At 42.2% G+C, this 24,160-nt stretch overlaps 1 protein-coding gene across 5 annotated transcripts in view; it reads left to right on the top strand.

The window, feature by feature from the left end:
- LRRTM4 (leucine rich repeat transmembrane neuronal 4) overlaps positions 1-24,160 on the top strand; it is a 1,034,392-nt gene that overhangs the window by 609,827 nt on the left and 400,405 nt on the right. For 2 of the 5 annotated variants that reach the window (XM_075123423.1, XM_048829328.2), the window contains 2 exons: positions 14,033-14,234; positions 16,373-17,919. In XM_075123423.1, the coding sequence (XP_074979524.1) occupies positions 14,231-14,234; positions 16,373-17,919 (1,551 nt within the window). In that variant the 5' untranslated portion in view covers positions 14,033-14,230. Of the gene's footprint in view, positions 1-9,560; positions 9,617-13,463; positions 14,235-16,372; positions 17,969-24,160 lie in introns of those variants that run through there. The other 3 variants (XM_048829327.2, XM_048829331.2, XM_075123422.1) reach the window with 3 other exon arrangements.

Here is a 24,160-nt window from a genome sequence, read left to right as displayed (position 1 = left end):
TTATGTCTCGGCATCATTTTGAATTTAAAGGGTGAGATTTAATTTAAGAGAGGGAGGAGCAGAAATGTATTTTTTCTTAATACTTTTTTCAAATTGAATGCCACCCCCCCCCCCTTTTTTAAAAAAATGACTGTGATAAACAACAGGTGGCTTCCACAATAGTTTGTAACCAAATTGAGTTTTAACATCTTTTGGTGATTAGGGGGTCAGATCCTCAGCTGGTGTAAATTGGAAAGCTTCTCTGCAGCTCAATCTTTTAAGTTTGCTTAGAAGCCTGGGTCTCAGAAGATGAGGTTTCAATTGCCTGCTCTGCCACAGACTTCCTGTGTGACCTTGGTAGTGTCACTAGGGGCTTGTCTACATGAGCATTTAGTTCCAGGCAAGTTAGGATGTGAATCTAGTCCTCTGCATGATGATTGTCTACATGGCCCTTGCTGATGTGCATTAATAGTTCCTTCGAGAGCTCTGAAACTGGATTCGATCAAAGCACATTAACAGCTTGTTCATGTGAATCAGCAGGGTCCATGTGGACTGGTGGAGCGTGCCAGGGTAGTGCGGGGTAGGCATACACCCTCAGCTCAAGTGAGCTAACTGTTTGTGCTTCAGTCCCCCGTTGAACAATGGCTCTTTCCTGCCGAAAAGGGGTCATTGCATACATCCAAGCTTGTGAGAGTCTCATGTCATGGGGGTAAATAAATGCCTAAGATTATCTATTTGATAGCTGAAGCCTCAGGATTTAGCCAAATAAAAATAGACCCTGGTACATAACTCGTGCCCAAATGACCCTTTGGGGGAATCCATTCCTTTAAATCCTCTCTGTTTTAATTTTTTGCAGCGACAGTGAAACCTGTCTTTATACCCTCCCAAGTGATTGCCAAAAAAGAGCTGCTTGACAGAGGTGGAAACATACATACATCAGAATATCACTCAAGAATTTGATTCGTTGGATTAGTTTTGAGACCGGAGCTAATTTAACGAGGGTGGCTTCTTGTGCAGGTTTCAGTATAATTCCTTCCGCTTTTGAATATCTCAGCTGCTTGTTTCCAGGCACAGTTTGAGTTTACCTGATTGGCTGAAGTTTTTAGAAAGGCATCAAAAGCATCTGTACTTGTGTGGGTTGCAATTTTCCAACCCATCCCTCTCACGTTTCTGCTGACTTCATCAAGTCAATCTCAAGCCAGCGACACTCTCCTGGTTGACACTTCTGAGTGGAAAACATTCCTCAGAAATTTTACAGGGGAAAGGAGTGGGAAGGAGTAGGGAACAGAGCCCAGAGCTCCTCATAAACAAGATGAGTATCAGTCTAAAAATAAGTATGATACCTAAATATCAGGTGATGGGCACATTCTAAATCCTGGCCAAGTTTTCTCTTACTTTTTTTATGAAATCGGAGCCTGAAGGTAGGCTCCTGCGCCCACATTTAAGCAAAGAGAGCCATTTTAAAATCAGGCAAGTGTCTACTTAAAATGTTGGCTGCAGTATCGAAATGAAGGGAAGAAGCAGAGATGGTTATTTCAAGGGACATCCATTCTTTTAGTCCCTTTTGTATTCTTAATAGCATTGTAATGCTTTAAGAAGAAATATATATAATCGGGAACAATGGTTTAGTTTCACACTGACTTCAGTTCTAGTCAGGTCTTTTTATCATGCCTGTCACCGTGATGTCTGACCCCCACAAAGGCAAGATTGCAACAGGAGCTCAGAAGAGCAGCTTGGCAGATGTTTGCAAGTATTTTTGTTAGTTTCTTTTCCTGTAAAAATTGTTAAAGAAAACCAGGTTTTTCAATTTTATCAAACATTTTCTGTGAACATTTTGAGGTTGTGTTGAAAGAGTGAAACCCCCAAACTGAAACTTGGTTTTTGGCTAACAAAAAGGTTTCCTTTTAAAAGTGGAAATAAATCAGGGGTTGGTTGGTTGGTTGGTGGTTTTTATGTGTGGATAGCGTGTTTTACAAACACCTGAATATTTTTGTCCAAAGCAATTTGTTGTGGTGAAAATGTTTTGTTCTGACAAAAATCTATTTGTCAATGAAGAACTTCAGTTGGAAAAAAAAAATGACCATCTCTGGTGCTGATTCATAGTTAACTAAAGGCAGATGGGTGCCTTTAGACCTTCCTTTCTAATGGATGAATGTGCATTTTTGCTACACCACACCAGCAGAGATTTTTTTTAAAACAGTCTCCTGCCCAAAGGGCTGATAAGCTGATTCAGACTGTCTGAACTGGGTTCACATGATTGTCACTTAGATTTGACTTGGCTGAGTTCTGGTGGCACAAACTAAATGTATGAAGGTTATACATGTGATACAGTATCTGAAGAACTTGGATTTTCATGTGTTAGGAAGAGAAATAGTGAGAAATTGAGGTGCTCATAATGAGATTCCAGAGAGCTCTGGCAAATGCAACTGAAAAAGAGGTTATGTAACTTGGGTATATTTTGAGGATATTCTTTCAAGCGATACAGTATTTTTAGAGGCTGTGGGTGTATTCCAAGGAGGCTGCATTGACTCATAATCACATTGATATTGTTGTGGGGGGGGGAGGGATGGGGAATTGGTTAATCGCCCCTGTCCCAATTCAGTAAAGAAAAAGAGCCTCTTTATCCCCCATTATGTAGTTTTCAGTCAGAAAGACAGAGGAAGACATTGAGGGTCATAGTTTCAATAGGATCCAGTACAATTGATTAAGATGTTTGTTTTTTTTAATTAAATGTTTTGTGAGTCTAAAAATACTGGTTCATCTAAACCAAAACAGGTTCAGATCTGATTAATCTCCCGACACAAAAAACATGGGGGGAAGGTTCCAAATTGTGAAAACACTGAATTTTGACTTTTTAACATGAAAAATTCATTTTTTTTCCTGATTTGAAGCAACCTTTTGATTAAAAAAATTAAGCTAGTTAGGCTGAGGGGGTTGAAATCAAAATAATTTGACCCAAACTGAAAAATTCTTTTTTTTTTTGGTTTGTGGATATTTTTGAGATTTCTACTTTTCTTCCTAATTGGGGATGGGGGGGGGGGGGGGGGGGAAATGGACTTTAGAAAATATTCTGGGGTTGTGAAAACCCATTTCCCACCCAACTCTTCCCAGCAGTGTCCACAGTAAGGACTGGAATTTCAGAAGAGTTCAGTTCCCATTGAGAGGCATCTAAGGAACAGCCAGATTTTGAAAGATGCTCAGAACCCAGATCATCGGAAAATGTTGCCACTCACTTTGACGTCTAAATGGTTGATTAGCCCTTTTGAAAATACAACCCCAAATAGGGGGCATCTGAATGTTTGAAAACATGACCTGGAGCACTTTTGAAAATCCGGTTACGAGGGTTCAGTTAAGCTCCCTCACACGCGCGCGCTCTCACTTTCATACTGCCCCAGCCCACAGTATCCTGTTGCATTTTGTGTACAGTCAGGCCTTCAGAAACTTGACCATATATTTTTGTTTGTACCTAGGCAATATTTTTCACTGCCCTTGAGGTGGAGAGGAATATACAGAAATATTAATAAAACAAAAAAACCTTGTCTAGTTTCTGGGGCACAGATGCCATCCAACAAACTCATACCGATATCCAGAGGAGGAGGGAGAGGAGGTCTACAAACTCTTTTTATAAAAGATAAAATCATCATTCCAAAATGAGTCTCTAGTTTGGTGTTCACAGACAGTAGATCGTAAATGACAAAGCAATGCAAGAACTGACCAGAGTAGCTTTTTTTTTTTTTTAAACCGGAAAAATGTGACAGACTAGACAATGTGCCAGCTCAAATGTTTTAACTGACACGATTTTTAAATACAATTATGCCCTTAGCGAGGACAAGGAGAGAAATGTTCGCTGGTCTTGGTTAACCCAAGGAAGAACAGGGGCTTATCGTGACCAGCCGATATGTTTTCAGCATGACTACCTGTTGCTGTCTGCATGAGGTGCTAATATTTTTAACATTGTTTTATTTGTAATGCATCAGTTAATACATTTTTCACATGACTTGTTTTCCCGTAGTAGATATGGCCAATAAGGATGACACCCAACCAAAGGCCCAACCAGGGTGTCAGAGCAATTGTATCACCCAGTGGTTCATAATGTCTGAATCTGTTGTCCTTTATGGCATGTTTCTAAGACGAGCTATATTCATATGCTTTTATAGCCTGATTTAAAGTCCGCTGAAGTAAGTGGGAGTATTTTCACTGATATCACTGACTTCTGGATCAGACCATCTGTGCTCAGGGGTTGATGTGAGGATGGAAGTGTGTGCGTGTGTGTGTGTGGTGAAATCTGGTTAAGGGGTGAGGATAGGCTGCTAGATTTGTGTCACTGTGGATTATGTTTTTGTAGCTACACTTGGGCTTCTTAAATTCTGTGTTAAAAGCAGCTAGAGGTTAGGCATTTATAATTAATCAAATGAATTTATAAATTAAAAAAAAATGCCTAAATAAGTAAGCAAAGTTTCAATTAAAAGCTGCAAATAAAAATATAAATAACAATAAAAATGAATTTTGGTGAATGTGACATTAACAGTGAAAGTTTTGGTTTGAAATAGGCTCAGAAGCAGCTAGAAACAAGGACCTTCCCTAATGGTTTGACCGAGGGTGGAGCATTCAGGCACTAAAGGCTTAAGTGTTGCGTTCCTCTCCTCATCCAAACGTCAATTTAAATGCTGCTTCCTCCATGCCACCCGCGCCTGGTACTAGTATGATGACCCCCCATCTTATCCAGCACATGTGGGACTGAACTAGGGACCTCCTGAGGTACAAGCACGAGCTGCTATGTGAGCTAAAGAGCCAAGACTCAGTAGCAGGAGGAGGCTGTAACAGATTCATATCCTCTCCTTGGGCATAATGTGGGGGGGGGGGGGAGCTGTAACACATCCTCACAGGTGGGTTACAGTAGCTCCAGACAATAAAGCAGACATGAAACATATGATGGTGTTTGAGTCTGATCCTGTGACCCTTGAAGACAATGGCATAGCTCTTATTGATTGAATGGTGCAGGGTTAGGCACTTAGGTCATACCTGTGCGTATAGTCCTTTCTGAGTTGTTGTTCAGATTATACCACTCTGTGAAAATATCAAGTCGTGGGCTTGAGCCACAAAGTTCTGATCTAAACCAAACGTTTCCAAAGTCTGAAGGTTTCAGAGTAACAGCCGTGTTAGTCTGTATTCGCAAAAAGAAAAGGAGTACTTGTGGCACCTTAGAGACTAACCAATTTATTTGAGCATGAGCTTTCGTGAGCTACAGCATCCGATGAAGTGAGCTGTAGCTCACGAAAGCTCATGCTCAAATAAATTGGTTAGTCTCTAAGGTGCCACAAGTACTCCTTTTCTTTTTCCAAAGTCTGAAGGGTGCTCATGTTTGGTGTTCGAGGACATTCTATTATAGAAATAGGGTGCATGGTGCACAGGACGGTCATAAATAACCGCTCATTAATGTAAAGGCTAATGTAGTGCCCATCTTTAAAAAAGGGAAGAAGGAGGATCCTGGGAACTGCAGGCCAGTCAGCCTCACCTCAGTCCCCGGAAAAATCATGGAGCACAGGTCCTCAAGGAATCAATTCTGAAGCACTTAGAGGAGAGGAAAGTGATCAGGAACAGTCAGCAGGGATTCACCAAGGGCAAGTCATGCCTGACTAATCTAATTGCCTTCTATGACGAGATAACTGGCTCTGTGGATGAAGGGAAAGCAGTGGACGTGTTGTTCCTTGACTTTAGCAAAGCTTTTGACACTATCTCCCATAGTATTCTTGTCAGCAAGTTAAAGAAGTATGGGCTGGATGAATGCACTATAAGGTGGGTAGAAAGTTGGCTAGATTATCGGGCTCAACGGGTAGTGATCAATGGCTCCATGTCTAGTTGGCAGCCAGTATCAAGCGGAGTGCCCCAAGGGTCGGTCCTGGGGCCGGTTTTGTTCAATATCTTCATAAATGATCTGGAGGATGGTGTGGATTGCACCCTCAGCAAGTTTGCAGACGACACTAAACTGGGAGGAGAGGTAGATACGCTGGAGGGTAGGGATAGGATACAGAGGGCCCTAGACAAATTAGAGGATTGGGCCAAAAGAAATCTGATGAGGTTCAACAAGGAGAAGTGCAGAGTCCTGCACTTAGGACGGAAGAACCCAATGCACAGCTACAGACTAGGGACCGAATGGCTCAGCAGCAGTTCTTCAGAAAAGGACCTAGGGGTTACAGTGAACAAGAAGCTGGATATGAGTCAACAGCGTGCCTTGTTGCCCAGAAGGCCAATGGCATTTTGGGCTGTATAAGTAGGGGCATTGCCAGCAGATCGAGGGACGTGATCGTTCCCCTCTATTCGACATTGGTGAGACCTCATCTGGAGTACTGTGTCCAGTTCTGGGCCCCACACTACAAGAAGGATGTGGAAAAATTGGAGAGAGTCCAGCGGAGGGAAACAAAAATGGTTAAGCTGTTAAACATTGAGGGAAATTAACCATTGGAACAATTTAACTAAGGATGTGGTGGATTTTCCATCATTTGCCATCATTAAATCAAGACTGCATGTCTTTTTAAGATACCCAATAACTCAAATGGGAGTTAGAGGCTCAATGCAGAGATTTCTGGTGAGGTACTTTGGCATTTGTACTGCATGAGATCAGAGTAGAGGATTGTCTTGGCCATTTCTGGGCTTAAAATCTATGAATCTATTAAATGAACCGGACAAGGATCTGGCCAAGGCCTTCACAGTTAGTCTTTATATGTTCTGTATGTGCACATGAAATTACTTATGTGAATGTAAAGACTGGTATACAGCCAGTTAATCTGGATATTTATTTGAGCTGGTTGAAATTTTTTGAATTTAGAATTTTTGATGAGATATGAAAATGAAGGGGAAAAAAAAGGGGATAGTGTTTTTTTTATTCCCCCCCCCTCCACTTGTCAACCAATAAATGATTGGGATTTTCAAAAGCATGGAAGAGAGTGAGATTCACAACTCCTACTGCACGTCAGTGGAAATCGGATGCCAATTGTGCTCAAGTGCTTTGAAAATAACCTCACTTGATGGAGGTATTTGAAACGTTTTGAGTTTCCAAAAATCAGAACAAAAAAATCCAAAGCATTTTGATTCAGACACTTTTTCCAACCAACACTTTCTCCCTTGTCCAGGTATTTTTAAAATCTGAATTCCATGAATTTTGCCAAATATAAACAGTGTCGCCAGCACTCAACATTTAATTTGGGGTCTGAAAATATCTAGGGTGAAATCCTGGCCTCACTGAAGCCAATGGGAAATTTTCCATTAAATGTATGTGGTCATGATTTTGCCCTTTGTATTTTCTTTAGAGGTTTAGACCCCAGCTGCTGGTGTCTGTGTGGCAATCTCAGCTTTATTATTTTTTTAAGAATAAATTCCTAGCTTTGTGGTTGTGGAGAAAAGCTTGAAGAGGTGACTCAAGTGCACCTCAAAGGCTCAGAACCAGAAGGCAAATACAAGGAAGCCAAAATGTATTATTTTTCTTTTCAGTCTGGTGATTCTGAAACCAATCTCATGATTCTATTAATTATTTTTTTTTTTTGCGTGGCCTGACTTGTGAGTTTTGAACACTGGGTATTGGCAATACTGTGTAAATGTTCTGTCTTTTGTAAAGGAGGTCAGGAAGAGATAGAAGGCCCAGATACTTCATCGGCTTACTTATCTTTTGATATTTACAATGTTGTTGTAGCTGTGTTGGTCCCAGGATATGAGTGTCAAGGTGGGTAAGGCAATATATTTTATTGGACTATCTTCTGAAGAGCTCTTTTTAGCTCCAAAGCTTGCTTATTTCACTGGTCCAATAAGAGAGATTACCTTACCCACTTTGTCACTCTCAGATCTCTTGCTATCTCAGGGGGAGTTAATTTCATAAGGCTCAAAAAAAGCGAAGCAGGGAAGGACAGAATGGTGAAGGGATTGAAGCTGACTGAGTAAAAGAAAAAGACATTTGAGGGATATGGAGGTGTGTGGAGATGACATGATCCGAAAGATGAGCAGAGAACATGTGTTCTGAACATATGAACATGAGCAGAGAAGCTGTGTTCTGAACGGACGGGGCAGGAATGGTAAGAGTGTCAGAGAAGAAGCGCTCACAATAGTCAGATCACACGGATCTGACTAAGGCTAGGTCATAGAATCGTAGAATATCAGGGTTGGAAGGGACCTCAGGAGGTCATCTAGTCCAACCCCGTGCTCAAAGCGGGACCAATCCCCAACTAAATCATCCCAGCCAGGGCTTTGTCAAGCCTGACCTTAAAAAACTTCAAAGGAAGGAGATTCCACCACCTCCCTAGGTAACGCATTCCAGTGCTTCACCACCCTCCTAGTGAAAAAGTTTTTCCTAATATCCAACCTAAACCTCCCCCACTGCAACTTGAGACCATTACTCCTCGTTCTGTCATCAGCTACCACTGAGAACAGTCTAGATCCATCCTCTTTGGAACCCCCTTTCAGGTAGTTGAAAGCAGCTATCAAATCCCCCCTCATTCTTCTCTTCCGCAGACTAAACAATCCCAGTTCCCTCAGCCTCTCCTCATAAGTCATGTGTTCCAGTCCCCTAATCATTTTTGTTGCCCTCCACTGGACATTTTCCAATACACTACACTACAGCCGGCATCGAGTCTCTGAGATCGATCCACGGGTGGTTGATTTAGTGGGTCTAGTGAAAACCCACCAAATCAATAGCAGATCACTCTCCAGTTGACCTCTGTACTCTACCCGCCACAAGAAGAGGAAGGTAAGTCAATGGGAAAGTTTCTCCTGTTGACCCCCCCCCCCCCCGCGGTGTAGACCCGTACGGTAACTCGACCTAAGGTACCTCAACTCCAGCTACGTTGTTCACGTAACTGGAGTTGCGTAGCGAAAGTCGACTTACCACAGTAGGGTAGATATAGCCTATGTCCTGGTCTGCACTAAAAAATAAGGTTGACCCAGCTATGTTGCTCAGGGGTGTGAAAAATCCACTGCAGGGCGTTTCTACACTGAAGTACTATGGTGCCCCTGTAGTGGTTTAAGTGCAGACAAAGCCAGTGGGTGTGAGTTGACACTTTTTGGGTAAAGTAATTGGATGTGTACCTAGAACAAGTCAGGAATATTTTTCCAAAACCGGTTTGGTTTTGTTTTTGTTTTTTGGCTGAATCAAAAAAGTGTTGGTACAAGGGGGAAAGGCTTTGAAATTGTCAAATCGTGCTCTTTCAACATGTTCTAAAGGAAAAGTTCTCTTTCTGGTCCAAAATAACTTTTTGTTTTGAAATATAACTTCATTTATGCTAAATAGAAATTAAAAATGAAACATAAAAAAATGTCAAAATCTCAATGAAATGTTTCAGTCAACCCAAACAGAACTGTTTTTTGATTTGTTTGTTTGCAAACATTTTTGAGATTTTAGCTTTTTGTTTCAATTCATGGTGGCAAACTTATTCAGAAATCTCAAAAATTCTTGTGGGACAGGAAAACCATTTTTCTGTCCAGATCTAATTTTATCCTTGATGTCACTGTGAAGTTCCAAGTTGCTGACAGTTGCAATATAGTGATAGGTGTGGTGGTGTTGGTAGATTTGTGATGAAATTTCTCTCTCCTCCTAGGCATGTTGTAAGGGTTATTAGTGTCTGTACAGCACTTTGAAGATGTAACGTGCCATGTAAGTGCAATATATTGTTTATTCTCTATTGTTTATTTTTATCATTTCTTTATGAAATGAGATACAAACCGTTAAGTTTAAAGGCTCAAGGCCAAACCTCCATGTGCCCTGACAGAATGACAAAAAACCCCAATCACAGCTATTATATTGATCAAAAGCTTAACTAAACAAATACAGAGTCATCAGTCTGGATGATAAAGAGTAGATTTCAGTGTTAACAGGCTATTGGTTATTAGTATTAATAATTTCTGCAGATTTCTGACAGCAGGCAAGAAACCTTGCCATTTGGATTGGGATCAGCTGAGTACCTAAAACTTTATGTAAACTCTCTACCTCTTGGGTTTACTTAAATAGAATGGGAATAAAAACAGGCATTTTCATCTTTCTCATACAACTTGCTTCCTTTTGGGCTGGGCTTTCGGTCTAGTCAAAAATTGGGGTTCTGACTCAATTAAAATTTTTATGGGAAGAGTCTGCTTTCCTTGACATTTTTGGATATGATTTTTTTCTCTTGGTCCGAAAACTGAAAATATTTAGTTTAGGCCAAAAATATTTTGTTTGTCAACTGAAAACTCTTTTGGTTTTGGCTGAATTCCCAAAGTTTTCGAGTTGGGGTTTTTCAAAGGAAATCTAAAATGTAAACAAAATTATTTTCATTTTTGTGGAAGTTTTCAGCGGGGAAAAAAAAAATTCCAACCACCTCTATTGCGATATAGAATATGTGACAGCTTCTGGGATTTTGGCTTCTGGTCTCATATGAAAGCGAGAAAAACAGACATCAAGAAAAATGAAAACTATGGGGAAAGTTTCGTAGGCTTTTTAGATTCTCCTCTCTATTCTCCCTTCCCCCCCAAAAAAAAATTAGATTGAGTTTTTGACAAACTGTTCGATAGATTTTTCTTAGATAATTGTATATACTAAACCCCAGTGCCCAAGACTGTGGCCTTGTCTATATTAGAAATGTTTATCATGCTTAAAAATGACCTTTAACAATGAAGTTAGCTAACATGATGCTGACCATGACTTTGTTGTGTGTGTAGACATGGACAAATTGTCTCTAGCATCATGTCACCTGTTATGGTTAAACCATTAATCCAGTGGGGTGGGTCCCATCATCAGATTAGCTTACTTGATTGTTAAAAATCAAACATGGTAACGTTTGCTAGTGCAGATTCATCTAAGGTCAGAGCCTGAAAGGAGATTTGTAAATCGCCTCATGTCTTTATTCCAGGCCAGAATTAAAACCTGGATCAAAACTCCCCTGTACTTTGAGATATTGGGTCTGGATCAGAAATTTATTTGCGCCTATCTCTAGTTCTTACTAGAGCTGTTTCCCCATCCCTAGTTACTGAGGGCCAAATCTTGACATCTTTAATTAGGCCTAGATCCTGCACTTGACTTTGTGTGAAGTGGGGAGATGGGGTAGGAGGAGGGAGGCACCCCCCTTGACTTCATCTGGAGTTGATTGCAGGATCGGAACCTCAGTTTTTACTCAGGCAAAATTCCCATTGGAGCCAGTAGTCAAACTGGAATAAAGAGCTCACGGTTTGAAAGATACCTGAATTTTATTATTGTTAATAGTAGTGGAATTGCTAATGGCAGCATCCAGAGCCTCCAGGGAAGATCAGGGCTCCATTGTACTGGGTGCTGTATAGACACGTAGGTCAGTATTTTCAGAAGACTTCAGTATCTACAATTGAGGACAGATTTTTTTTCTAAAGAGCTTGCTTCCCTTTCAGGCTCATATATAAGTGGCCAGATTTTTCAGAAAGGTCTGCAGGTTGGGTGCTGAGCTCTTTTGAAAATCTGTCTGCAAGTGGTCACTCTGGGGGATACCGGGCCTTGAGCACTTGTGAAAATCTGTGTTTTAGGTAGGTTTCTAAATAGGAGCTGAGTTCCTTTGAAAATCTGACTCATAGCACGAGTTTGTCTGTTACAGGCTGACACTGGTCCTTAAGAGGGAAGAGGCTAGCGCACCTGCGACTGTTCAGTTGACCGGAGGGGGGGGGAGGGATAGCTCGGTGGTTTGAGCATTGGCCTGCTAAACCCAGGGTTGTGAGTTCAATCCTTGAGGGGGCCATTTAGGGATCTTGGGCAAAAATTGGGGATTGGTCCTGCTTTGAGCAGGGGTTTGGACTAGATGACCTCCTGAGGTCCCTTCCGACTCCAACTCTGATATTCTGTGACCTCCAGTTAGGCTTAAGTGAAGGCACTTGGTGGGCCTGAGAAGGGAAAGAGCCTGACGACCGAGTGGGTCAGTCCAGGAGGTTGGCAGGTGAGAGATGTGGGAGATCAGGAGACTGAAGGGAAGTCTCTGGGGAAAGCTAGAGAGAGCAGGAAGAGAGAGGAATTACCAGGAAGCGGGTGGATGGCTAGGCTGCTGACCTTCCTCAGCCAGAGAGCCCGTGCCAGGAGGTTGGAAAGGTCTGGGGGCTAGGAAGCCAGTGGACGGCTAGCCTGCTGACCTTACTGAGCCAAAGAACCCAAAACAAGAGGGTTGGTGCTGGAGGGCTAGGACTCCCAGGCAGGGAGTAACACTAAGGGAATCGCCCTCACAGCCGTCCTGAGTGGGGAGGGGCTGCAGAAACCTGAACCCAGAACAAGGGGTTGGTCCTGGAGGGGATTCTCTGAGCAGGGGTAGGACTCACAGGCAGGGAGGTTTGGGGCGGTGGAACGCTATGAGGTGTTTTGTCATGGGAGACCTGACTTGGGGCTGCTGCTGCTGGGGAAGAGTCATGATAAAGAAGCGAACCTGGGAGCTCTCAGGAGATAGCCTGGAAAGTGGAGGCCTAGAACAAGGGCAGAGCCTGGGAAGAGACTGGAGACGCACTTTCGGGAGGATGAGCTGGAAATAACAACCTGGGAGGGGGCATGGAAAACTGCTGTGAACATGTCGTATTTTGGGAGGGATGGTTTTATCAGGAGAGTTCTGTGGACTACTGAACATGTACAGCAAGACATTATGTCCAGAGACGGGCTTTGTATCAGACACTGAGAAATTGTGATCCTTTCATGCGCAGAAGAAAGGGGAAACGGAAGCAGTCACCCTCATGCTGTGGCACAGGGAGGGCACCCCAGGTGGGGGCCACCCTATGACTCTGTCCCTCCCCTTACATGGAAGGTGTATGAGGCCCTAAGTATACATGGTACACAAAGGGTGGGAGGGGAAACATAGTCACAGAAGTGATGTGCCCAAGGGCACACAGCAGGTCAGTGGCAGAGTTGAGAGTAGGAACCAGGTCTCCTGAGTCCTGGTCCAGTGCCCTATCTGCTGCACCACACTTCTTTTGAATCTGAAAAAGGTATGATAAAGTATAAGTAACTATGCATCTCCATCCCTGCACTGGATATTGAACTTTGTATTTTTCTGACAAAAAGCAATTAGCCTAGTTAAGGGGGGGCGGGGGGAGAGAACATATTTTCAATATATTTACATTGTAATGTGGCACTTTGAATTAAATTCCCTTTATGTGGATGATTGATTTGTATATTTCACAGGCCCTGCCTGGCCCCTTTAAAATCACTTTCATTTTAAATCTCCAAGTATCGCCTCCTCTCCCCTCCCCCACCCTCTACTCCTGCTGAATAAAGAAAATAGAACAATTTATAATTTGCACAAGAACATTTTTCAGGTTAGAAGGATTTTTTTTTAGAGCATGCAGCTTGCTAAATCTGCAGGAAACAGGTGTTTTATTTAGTCTTTTACAGTCACTGCAAGAAAACCGTGGCATAAACATTTAATAATCTAGGCAGGGAGATGGGATAGGGGGTGGGAGAGGGGAGAAGCAATCTGTGTCTTTAATTTTCTTTTCTGAAAGGGGAAAGTCTGCATAGCAATGACAGGATCACTTGTTCATGCCTTTAATGTGCGATCTGTTTTCTCCAGTGGAGGGCACTCAGTGTATCGCAAACTAGAACATTAGCACCAACAAGCTCCAGAGCATCATCACTCTCTGGAAAGCCTTCTGAATTAGACAAGAGCTGCCTCTCAGCACAGCTACAAAACACTTTAAACCTGACCAGCTAAATGGATAAACCTATCCTGCATAGCTTTTAAACTGGGCTCGTCTTATACAGCACAGGAGGCCTGTCTGCTTCAAGAACTGGAGAGCTGGAAGATGGATTGCTGTGTCTGGGAATGGCAAAAGGCAGCAGAATAAGGGATGCTAGGTACCGGGGAAGATTTTCTTATTCCTCCCAGAGAAGTTGGCTTACCTTCATGGTGTGCTATTGCTTTTACGTGCAGATTGCCAGTTAATGCTATTTGTCCTCTAAAGACTTACACAATGGCTCTGAGAGCTTAGGGTCCCCCCCCATCTCCTCTGTACCCCATCCCTGGTTCTGTCTTCCCCACCCCCATCCCCTTCCCCATCCCTTCCTTCCCTCATCCCCAAAATTCTTGCTTGTCCTCTCTAGGGAACTTTGTGTGGGTTACTGGCAAGCCCGCCGGATGGTGGTGATGTGACGGGCAGCTGTGCTGTGACATGAAGGTTGCAATGGTTTAAAGAAAGGAGACCAATTTAAAAAAAAACAAAACACAAAAGCAAGAGTGAGACAGAGAGGAGAAAACAGCTGGAGGAAGAAAAAGGGGAAACATCTGTGGATGACAAAAGGATGGGTAAGTGAACTTTTGCTGTATCCTTCTTAGCACAGTTGCAACCGTGCAGTATATTTTTCAGTCAGATTATTTGCTGTTCAAGAGGGAGAACAATCTAAACAGCAGCAGTGCATTTCTTTGCCAGGTGACTCACTGTACTTGCTATTATATTTTTAGATCATGTTTCCCCCTTCTTTCCTCCTGCAGTCTTTTTATATGTAATGAATTAAATGCATGCAGTGAGTTAAGGACTGTACAAAGTACATTCACAATCTATACAACCCATCCACACACCTCTATATACATAGATAAGTACACACACATATATATATCCATGAGAGATACACATAGGATTTCTTCTGGATTTATATTCATATTAAATAAGCCTGTAGATCTCCTATGCAGGCTGTCAGGAAGGATGTTTAACACTTTGCAGCTTGTGAGGAGTGTGTGTATATGTGTGTGTGTGGGGGGGGGGGAGAACAGGGTAATGGGTTTTGTTGTATAGGTGGTTTTGAAAAGGCTCACTGGATATCTGAAATGATATCCCTAATGTAGCTGCTAGATTTCCAGCAGTCATTTGCCAGTCTTATTTTTTCAAGTGTGACAGGTTTATTTCCCCCACCCTCACTCCAGTCCATCATAGCTCAAACATATTTCTGGGCTGCTTTTGGCACAAAAGCAATAGTGAAAGATCAGGATTTAAATTAAAAACCTAGCCATTAAAGTGAAAGGCAGAGACACATAGTCAGGGGCTTTTTGGATTAAGAATTCTTGCACTGATTGCCTCTTGGTTTAAAATTGGACCATAAAAGCAAATAACTGCAGCACAGTATTTGAGTGTGTGTGTCTGTGTGTGTGTGTGTGAGAGACAGACACGCACACAAATAAGAAAGCCCCTATTTGTAGAGGAGATAAATTCTTCTGATGGAAGAAAGCAGCCTAATTGTGAGTAAGATTACAACTCTGGGGAGAGCCGGTGGTCCCAAAATTATTACAGCCTTTGAGAAAGTGTGTGCGCCTCTGTGTGTGTGTGTTGGATTTTCTGAGACGTCTTCTCATGATTATTCAGAGAATGTAGAAAATGTGACTATGCTCCCATAACAGCATTAATACCAAATAACCAATCTGATATCTGAAGTGTAAAATATTAAAATCAGCAGCAGTGAGGTGAGGGATTCAGATTCAAATTTCACTCTTTAAACTTTGTAGTTTTTGCTGCTCTTAAGGCAACATTCCTATATAAGTTTATATATATTTACCTACAGTGTATACAATATACACATATATAGTGTTATAAATTTATAGATAGATATAAGCTACGCCTGAATAAATATGCACGTGTATATATATATTTTAATCACAATCATTTTATTATGAAATATGCATGTTACTGTAACTATCAGCATGATATCTGGGTCCGGGACAAATGTTATATGATATAGATACACATCTATGTTTGTGTGACGTGTGCATGTATGGAAATGAGAAGTCACTGAAATGCAGTCTCAGAAGTATTATTCAGAACGCTGTTTGGTAACATCTAATGTTCCATTATGCAATAGAGACACATTATAAAGGCAAGGGACAAAGTTTATTATATATTGACCCACTTGCGGTAGCTCTTATTTTATATTAATTGTTTGGGATTGGACTACGAAAGATTTACCTGCAGTTGGGTTTATTAAGGACCATTTTACTTGTTGAACTACCAGAAGCTGTCTCTCATTTCCTTTTCCAATAGTACTGTACAGTGAATTCAGCACAGTGACTTGACAAATATGTGTATTGCTAAAGCCTCAGCTTCTAATGATAAGGCTATAGCAGCTACGAAGAGTGCTGATGTACAGGAGAAAAAGTGACTAGGAAATGGGTTCCCAGTCATCCTAAGGGGTCATAAATCACACAAAAGTAATTTGAATAACAAGAGCAGTGGGGATGTTAGGGAAGGTAGGATAGAAACTCAAAAAAAAAACCAAAACAAAAAAAAAAAACAGAGAGACATACAACGAACATTGCAAGAAAGGAGCCAAACAGGTTGTCTTCAAATTAACTGTACCACTAATGCCTTAGCAGAAACCCCATTGACGTTAGTAATCTGCTGATGGTTTATTTTAATAGCTTTACACTGGACATTTGTCTTCTTTTTAATATTGTAGGTTTCCATTTAATTAAGCAGCTGAGAGACATGAGTGTGGTGTTCGTGCTACTGCCTACGGTGCTGTTCCTTATGCTTGCAGGGGCTCAGCGAGCTTGCCCCAAGAACTGCAGATGTGATGGCAAAATTGTGTACTGTGAATCGCATGCGTTCAGAGATATCCCTCAGAATATTTCTGGAGGGTCTCAAGGCTTATCGCTACGGTACAACAGCATCCAGAAGCTTAAATCAAATCAGTTTGCAGGCCTGAATCAGCTCATATGGCTTTATCTTGACCACAATTACATCAGCTCCGTGGATGAGGATGCGTTTCAGGGGATCCGTCGGCTGAAGGAATTAATTCTGAGCTCCAACAAAATTACCCATCTGCACAACAAAACATTTCACCCGGTCCCCAATCTCCGCAATCTGGACCTTTCTTACAACAAGTTGCAGGTGTTGCAATCTGAGCAATTTAAGGGCCTTCGCAAACTCTTGATCTTGCACTTGCGGTCGAACTCGTTGAAAACTGTGCCAATCAGAGTTTTTCAAGACTGCCGAAATCTCGATTTTCTGGATTTGGGCTACAACCGTCTGCGGAGCTTATCCCGTAATGCTTTCGCTGGCCTCTTGAAGCTCACAGAGCTCCACTTGGAGCACAATCAGTTTTCGAAGATCAACTTTGCCCACTTTCCACGCCTCTTCAACCTCCGCTCCATTTATTTGCAATGGAATAGGATCCGGTCTCTTAACCAAGGGCTAACATGGACTTGGAGTTCCTTGCACAACTTGGATTTATCGGGGAATGACATCACTGGGATAGAACCTGGGACCTTCAAATGCCTGCCCAACCTGCAAAAGCTGAACTTGGATTCCAACAAACTCACCAACATCTCTCAGGAGACTGTCAATGCGTGGATCTCGCTAATATCCATCACTCTGTCCGGAAATATGTGGGAATGTACTCGAAGCATTTGCCCTCTTGTTACTTGGCTTAAGAATTTCAAGGGAAATAAAGAAAGCACTATGATATGCGCGGGCCCTAAGCAAATCCAGGGCGAAAAGGTGGGCGATGCTGTGGAAACATATAATATCTGTGCCGAAATCCAGGTTGTGGTCACTGAAAGATCATACCAGCCACCTAAAACTCCCCAGAGACCTCTCTTTATCCCCAAACCTACCATTTCCAAACTGGAAAACAATCAAATGACCTCTGTGATACCCACTCCTTCTCCAGACTTACCTACGCCTGGAGCAGAACCAGAGTATGAGCATGTTTCCTTTCATAAAATCATTGCTGGGAGTGTTGCCCTCTTTCTTTCAGTGGCTATGATTTTGTTGGTTATCTACGTGTCTTGGAAGCGGTACCCAGCCAGCATGAAACAACTGCAGCAACACACTCTCATGAAGAGGCGCAGGAAAAAGGCCAGAGAGTCCGAAAGGCAAATGAACTCCCCTTTACAGGAGTATTACGTGGACTACAAGCCGACAAACTCTGAGACCATGGATGTATCTGTTAATGGATCTGGGCCCTGCACATATACCATCTCTGGCTCCAGGGAATGTGAGGTATGAACCATGATCCTCCTAAAACCATTTCAGCTGCTGAGAAGGAGAGGTAAATGTTTGAAGCTCTTGAGGTGTTTCTAATCACAAGAAAGATTAATGAGCCTTTTTGCTTTGGGGTTTGCTCAGTGTGAAAGGTTATTTAATTAAATTACAACAATCAGGGAAGTGACGGCTATTTTCAACAGTTTAAACTTGAGAGAAGTTCATTCAAGGATGAGATTAAGTTGGAATAAACAGCCATGTTAAAGGCATATGAGGCCTGATTCTCCTCTTGCATGTAGCCCTTTTACACTGGTGTAACTCTATTGGCTTTACGAGAGTCACTCCCCAATTGGAGGGGATTAAGGCCCCTGCTATTTAAGAGAGTGCAGATAGACTACTAGTATTAAACAAGTGTTTATATCAGAGTTTATGCCAGATCACATCACAAAAATGGACTCATAAAGATGATGCTGTTTAAACTTGTTACTAGCATTTCCACATTTGGTCCCTGATTCAGCAAACCACGTAAGCACAATGGCACCATTATAGTTAAGCACTGCTTTGCTGAATAATGATGGATTTAAGCACTTGTTTATGTGCTTTGCTGAACTGGGGTCGTGAAGAAGACCCAAGTCAAAAGATACGTTTGCAAGTGCCTGATATTTTTGCCATAAACTTTCAGTGGATACGCCTCAATTGTGGTCAAGAGAGTTGTACCCTCTTACGCCAGGTGTCACTTCGGTTCTGAGTGTTTGGTAGATACAGGCAGGAATAGCCATCATTGTCTGGTCCCAGGTTCTTTAACTTTGTCAGCTTAAAGTTGAGCTGTCAGACATTTTCTGTAACTATTTGAACGTGGATAAATAGAAAGAGGGCGTGCTTTTGATCACCACTGCTCATTTATACACGGTAAAAAGGATTTCTGCAATTACAGTGTGTCCTATTAGCAACTAATACTCGGTAACTTAATGTTGTGTGCGCTCTACTGGTATTAAAACAATGGTGGCCCATTGTTGTTATGGAGATCCGAACAGGAAACGTTAAGTGTGTATTGTGCCTGATTCACATCCCTCATATTTCCACTGACGTCAGTGGGTCAGGTTGAAATCAGAAGACAGTTTGGCCAGTCTCTTTGAAAACCAGACATGTTTAAAGATTAAGGCCAAGTATTTTTTAAAGTCGATAGTGATTTTGGTTGCCAACTGGAGGTACTTTCCAAGGGCCTGATTTTTAGAGGCTAGTTATTCCACGCTTTCTGGAAATAGCGCCCCTTTATGATGTCTCAAGTTGGGCATCCAAAATCACCACTTGCTTTTGGAACATGTTGGCCTAAAAGAGGCTGATGAGAAAATGTGAAAGGCTGTGATTCGTGGGTATTTTTCTTAGAGCAACATCCCTGTTGAAAATGAATGACCTGTTACATCCGTCACTGCCATCAAAAGTAATTGAGAAAGAAGGTGCAAATTCTGCTGCCAGCAACACCGGTGGAAAACAACTGAAGTCAATGGAATTACTCTGGGTTTACACTGGGGGCACTGGGAGTGCAATTTGACTCACAAGGTCTAATTCTGTTCTCATGCAGGTTTTATACCTGTGTAGTTCCATTAACTTCAGTGACGTTCCTTTTTATTTATACCAGAGTAACTCAGAGGAGAATTAGGTCCCTCTAAGGCATGATTCAAGCCTATTGAAATCAAAGGAACTACTATAATGGCGTCAGTGCATAGAAGATGCTATCTATATTTTAGGTTTGAAAATAAATTATACTGGTGTGAAATCATGGCATCCAAACTGAAAGGTGTGGGTCTTCTCTGGGCAATTAACACTGTGTTTATATGGCATAATTTCTTCATGCTGCAGTTGATCTTAATGCAAAATTAAAGGCTGAGTCAGGCCACAGTGAGGCTGCTATAAGCCAGACAGAGGTCACCTGCTTGCAATACATTGTTTTAGTATCTGTTTGATACAATTGATTGCTTTGCTAAAAAAAAAAAAAAAAATTAAGCAAGATTTTCAAACCATTTGCCTTGCCAGTGTTTCTTATAAAAGATGGCAAAGGCAACATAACTTTTGACAACACATTTTCAAATCTTATCCTGCAGTTAGAAGGCATTGATAACTGAATGTTCATAATCAAACTATAGACATTCAGAGGCACAGAAGCAGAGATGGCATTTAATTGGGACATTTGCACTCTCTTTAAATGCAGTCTCACGTAGTGAGCTAGATTTTCAGCTGCTGAAAGTCAATGTAGCTCCCCTGCCCACAGTAGAACTACAAACGTTTTCATCCGATGAGGATCTGGCGCTGTAACTTTTGTGTTTTAGTTACGAGAGAATGTTCTGAGCCCTAAATGTGTGCACTGGAGAAGTGTAGATTTATTGGACCAGATTCAGGATGTGACCTATAGTTTTCCATTTGGATATAAGATAGGGTAGGACCTCTATGAATATTATGTTCTTCGGGCTGAATTTTGCTCTGTTAAACCATTGCAAATCTGGAATAACCAGTAAGTTCTGATTTGAACCAACGTAAGTGGGAGCAGAATTTGGCTCTATATATCGAGGACCATTTAAATGGAAGTCAGGGCTTACAAGGGCAAGCGGGAAAATGCTAGCCGGCTTTAGCCAGTGTTTCCTGCTTAGTTGGGTGAGTGATATTTTTTACCACTAAATAACAATCCAGTCTTGAAGAATATTGAAGAGGAAAAGTGCAGAGGAGAATCCAGGGTCAGTTTGGTAGAGGAACTATCTACAGGCCAGACCCTAGCTGATGTAAATTGGTGTGGTTCCAAAAACTTCAGTGGAGCTAGGCTGAAAATCTTGCCCTGTGTTCATGGTGAGACTTGTTATTTCAGCCAGGGTTGACCGCAGTTAATCACAGGGTTGACCGCAGTTAATCACATGGGTCATGATCTTCCAAAGACATTAATAACCTTTGTTCATGTGAACGGTCCTATTCTCAATCTCTCCTTAAAGCTCTCACTTGTGCTGTGATACTAACACACTAGACAATGGCTGGGCAACTGGTGTGTGGCAGCCGCTGCTTTTCCTGCTACTCACTCATGTCTTGCTGTTGTCATGGGCTCCAACTCCCTGTTTCTTACATCTCTTCTTGTAGCTATTGTCTCTCGTCCTATACTTGAATTGTGAGTGGTTTGGGGTAGGGGCTGCCTTTGTGTTATTGCCTATGTTGCGCCTAGTGCCCTGGAGCACCATTCTCAGACTTCAGGTGCTACTGCAATGCAAATATTAAATAATAATTTGCTTCAGTGCTTCTACTCATGTGAGTAAAGTTAAGCATGTGCATGTTGGCAAGGTTCAGGCTATAGACTGTGTATTCTGTGGGCCTGATAATCAGCTGGCGTTAATCAGTGAATCTACATTGAAATCCGTGAAGCTACTTCAATTTACAGTTGCTGGGAATCTGGCCTTGTATTTGCACAATGACTTACTGAACACTCGCTGTTTCAGTGCAGAAGTCTCAGGGAGACATTAAAGCACCTGATCATCGAAGACACATGTAGCCTCCATAAGCCCTTCCTCGGCTTGGATTTAACATTCTTCGTCTCCATAGCTACCAGGTTCCATTTGTAGAAGGGTAGATATGCACCATGCAGTACTTATAAATTGGAAATAAAAATCACAGTATATTAAGCAATAAAAGGTTTCATAATTGGGGGGAAATGGGAATGGAATATATGATTAATAATTAAATACTCAGGCAGATATATTTCTGAAAGGGCCCCTATTTTGTAAGGGAGAGAGAGTCATAAATCAGGGCTATCATTTCCCACAGGTCTGACTGGCTCATTCCATGTGCCCAAGCTCAGCTTTCGCGAAGAAGAAAGATTTAGCGGGAAAAGGTCAAGCTCTCATAATAAAGTGCTAGTATTTTGAAGGACACATTGAAGTTGCTCAACGTTTTTTTTATTGATTTTACTATTTTTTTCCTTTAAATCTTTGTCTGCCTCCAAAAACCCTTAAAAGCAAAAGCAACCATCTCCGCACTTGAAAAAATGTGTGTGCTGCAGGAAGGAAATGATGAATTAACGAACGACCTCGTTGCATTATAACCCGGGGAATGTGCTGGCATGTTCTAACAGTGGGAGTTAGAAGATGATTTCCAAGACTGGGCTAGGGTTGTATAGGCTCTGTCGGGTCACCTATTGCTTTTGCTGTACGGATCCCATAATTAGACGTACCCAGCTAGACTACAGATACAGACGCCATATTTCCTCATACATAACTGGCAGTGACACAAGGCACCTGGGTACTCATTTAGGCCCTAACGTAGCAGAGCAATTAAGCAGATCAGGAGATGCATTGACTCCAGCAGGACTATTCACACCCTTAAAGCAGCTCATGTTCTTAAGTGGTCTACGGAATCAGGACCGTATCCTGTAGATAGGGGAATAAATTGCATGGCCACATTTTCAAAATGGCCTTTTTTTGTTTAAGTGAAACAAGGAGAATTTTACCTCCGGTTTTACAAATATAGAGCCAAATTCAAACCTCTTATAAATGGGTGAAACTCCACCGGGATCAATGGTATATAATTGGTTACACCTGGCCCAAAGTGTTCCACTTAGCTGTCTGGGAAGGCTTATGATTTTGGCTCCTACCACTCTGTTAGCAGACTGCAGCTAGCTTCCTTTGGCATTTGCGTTGAACACCTGTGTGTGCACATACTTCATCTCTCTCATTTGTACGCTACTGTTCACACCTCTACAGTGAAAAGGCCATTTTCTCAGCCAAACTGTGTTATGATGCCCATAGAATCATAGAAGATCAGGGTTGGAAGGGACCTCAGGAGGTCATCTACTCCAACCCCCTGCTCAAAGCAGGACCAATCCCCAACTAAATCATCCCAGCCAGGGCTTTGTCAAGCCTGACCTTAAAAATATCTAAGGAAGGAGATTCCACCACCTCCCTAGGTAACGCATTCCAGTGTTTCACCACCCTCCTAGTGAAAAAGTGTTTCCTAATATCCAACCTAAACCTCCCCCACTGCAGCTTGAGACCATTACTGCTTGTTCTGTCATCAGCTACCACTGAGAACAGTCTAGATCCATCCTCTTTGGAACCCCCTTTCAGGTAGTTGAAAGCAGCTATCAAATCCCCCCTCACTTTTCTCTTCCACAGACGAAACAATCCCAGTTCCTTCAGCCTCTCCTCATAAGTCATGTGTTCCAGTCCCCTAATCATATTTGTTGCCCTCCGTTGGACTCTTTCCAATTTTTCCACATAACATAACATGTCCCATGCAAATGCACATTGAGATGGAACCCTGCTACAAAAAACAAAACAAAAAACCCACTTCTAGCAGAAGTTTCTTCACCAACTGATCCTCACCCCCATGCAGGTACTTAACACAAGGCCTATGCGCTGGTTAAGTTACATTTTAGCCCTGGAAATCGGCCAGCTATTGGGACATAAGTGATGTATGCAGGCCTAGTGCAGGACTTCTGTGGAGGAATAAGTTCATGGAGGGAGAGGTTCATCATTTGCTATTTGCAGGGATGGTGTCCGTAGCCTTTGTTTGCCAGAAGCTGCGAATGGGCAATAAGGGATGGATCACGTGATGATGACCTGTTCTGTTCATTTCCTCTGGAGCACCTGGCCTTGGCCACTGTCAGAAGACAGGATACTGGGCTAGATGGACCTTTGGTCTGACCCAGTATGGCCGTTCCTATGTTCTTATGGATAAATTTAACCTTTAATAACCAACTTAATTTTGGCTAGCAAAAACCTCTGTGAAGACTAAAGAACCTTATTTTTAAAGATAAGTTTAAGTTCTTATGTAAAAATAGCCTCATCAGGTCTGCCCCCCTGTGTGAGAGACCTATCTGCTTTCTTTGGTGACAAAACCGAGACTTTACTGCTTTTTACTCCCATTAGCCATGCAAAGGTAATGCAGCTATAACTGAGTGAACTTGAGTCTAGTTCAAATTCATAGAATGTCAAGGTTGGAAGGGACCTCAGGAGGTCATCTAATCCAACCCTCTGCTCAAAATTCTTGTGCATCTTCAAGAGAGATGTTCCTGGAGTTCCAGTGAGGTAGATGATCTTATTCCATTCTTCTTCTTAGCATATGTGCAACGTGCCTCAGGTGACACGTGACCAGGATTCATCACCAAATTTAGTCAGTTGGTTGGAGCATTAGCTTGCCTGGGCTGGGTACTGACAGGGAGTGAGACGTGAACACTGATCCATGTCCCTCCTTATCCCATTGAAGGCACATAGGATGACTTACGTGT

This window comes from Caretta caretta, chromosome 26 (genome assembly GCF_965140235.1).
Source record: "Caretta caretta isolate rCarCar2 chromosome 26, rCarCar1.hap1, whole genome shotgun sequence".
Classification (NCBI taxonomy): Eukaryota; Metazoa; Chordata; order Testudines; family Cheloniidae; genus Caretta; species Caretta caretta.
The sequence above is the reverse complement of the archived record's forward strand: the minus strand, read 5'-3'. Positions and strand labels throughout refer to the sequence as shown.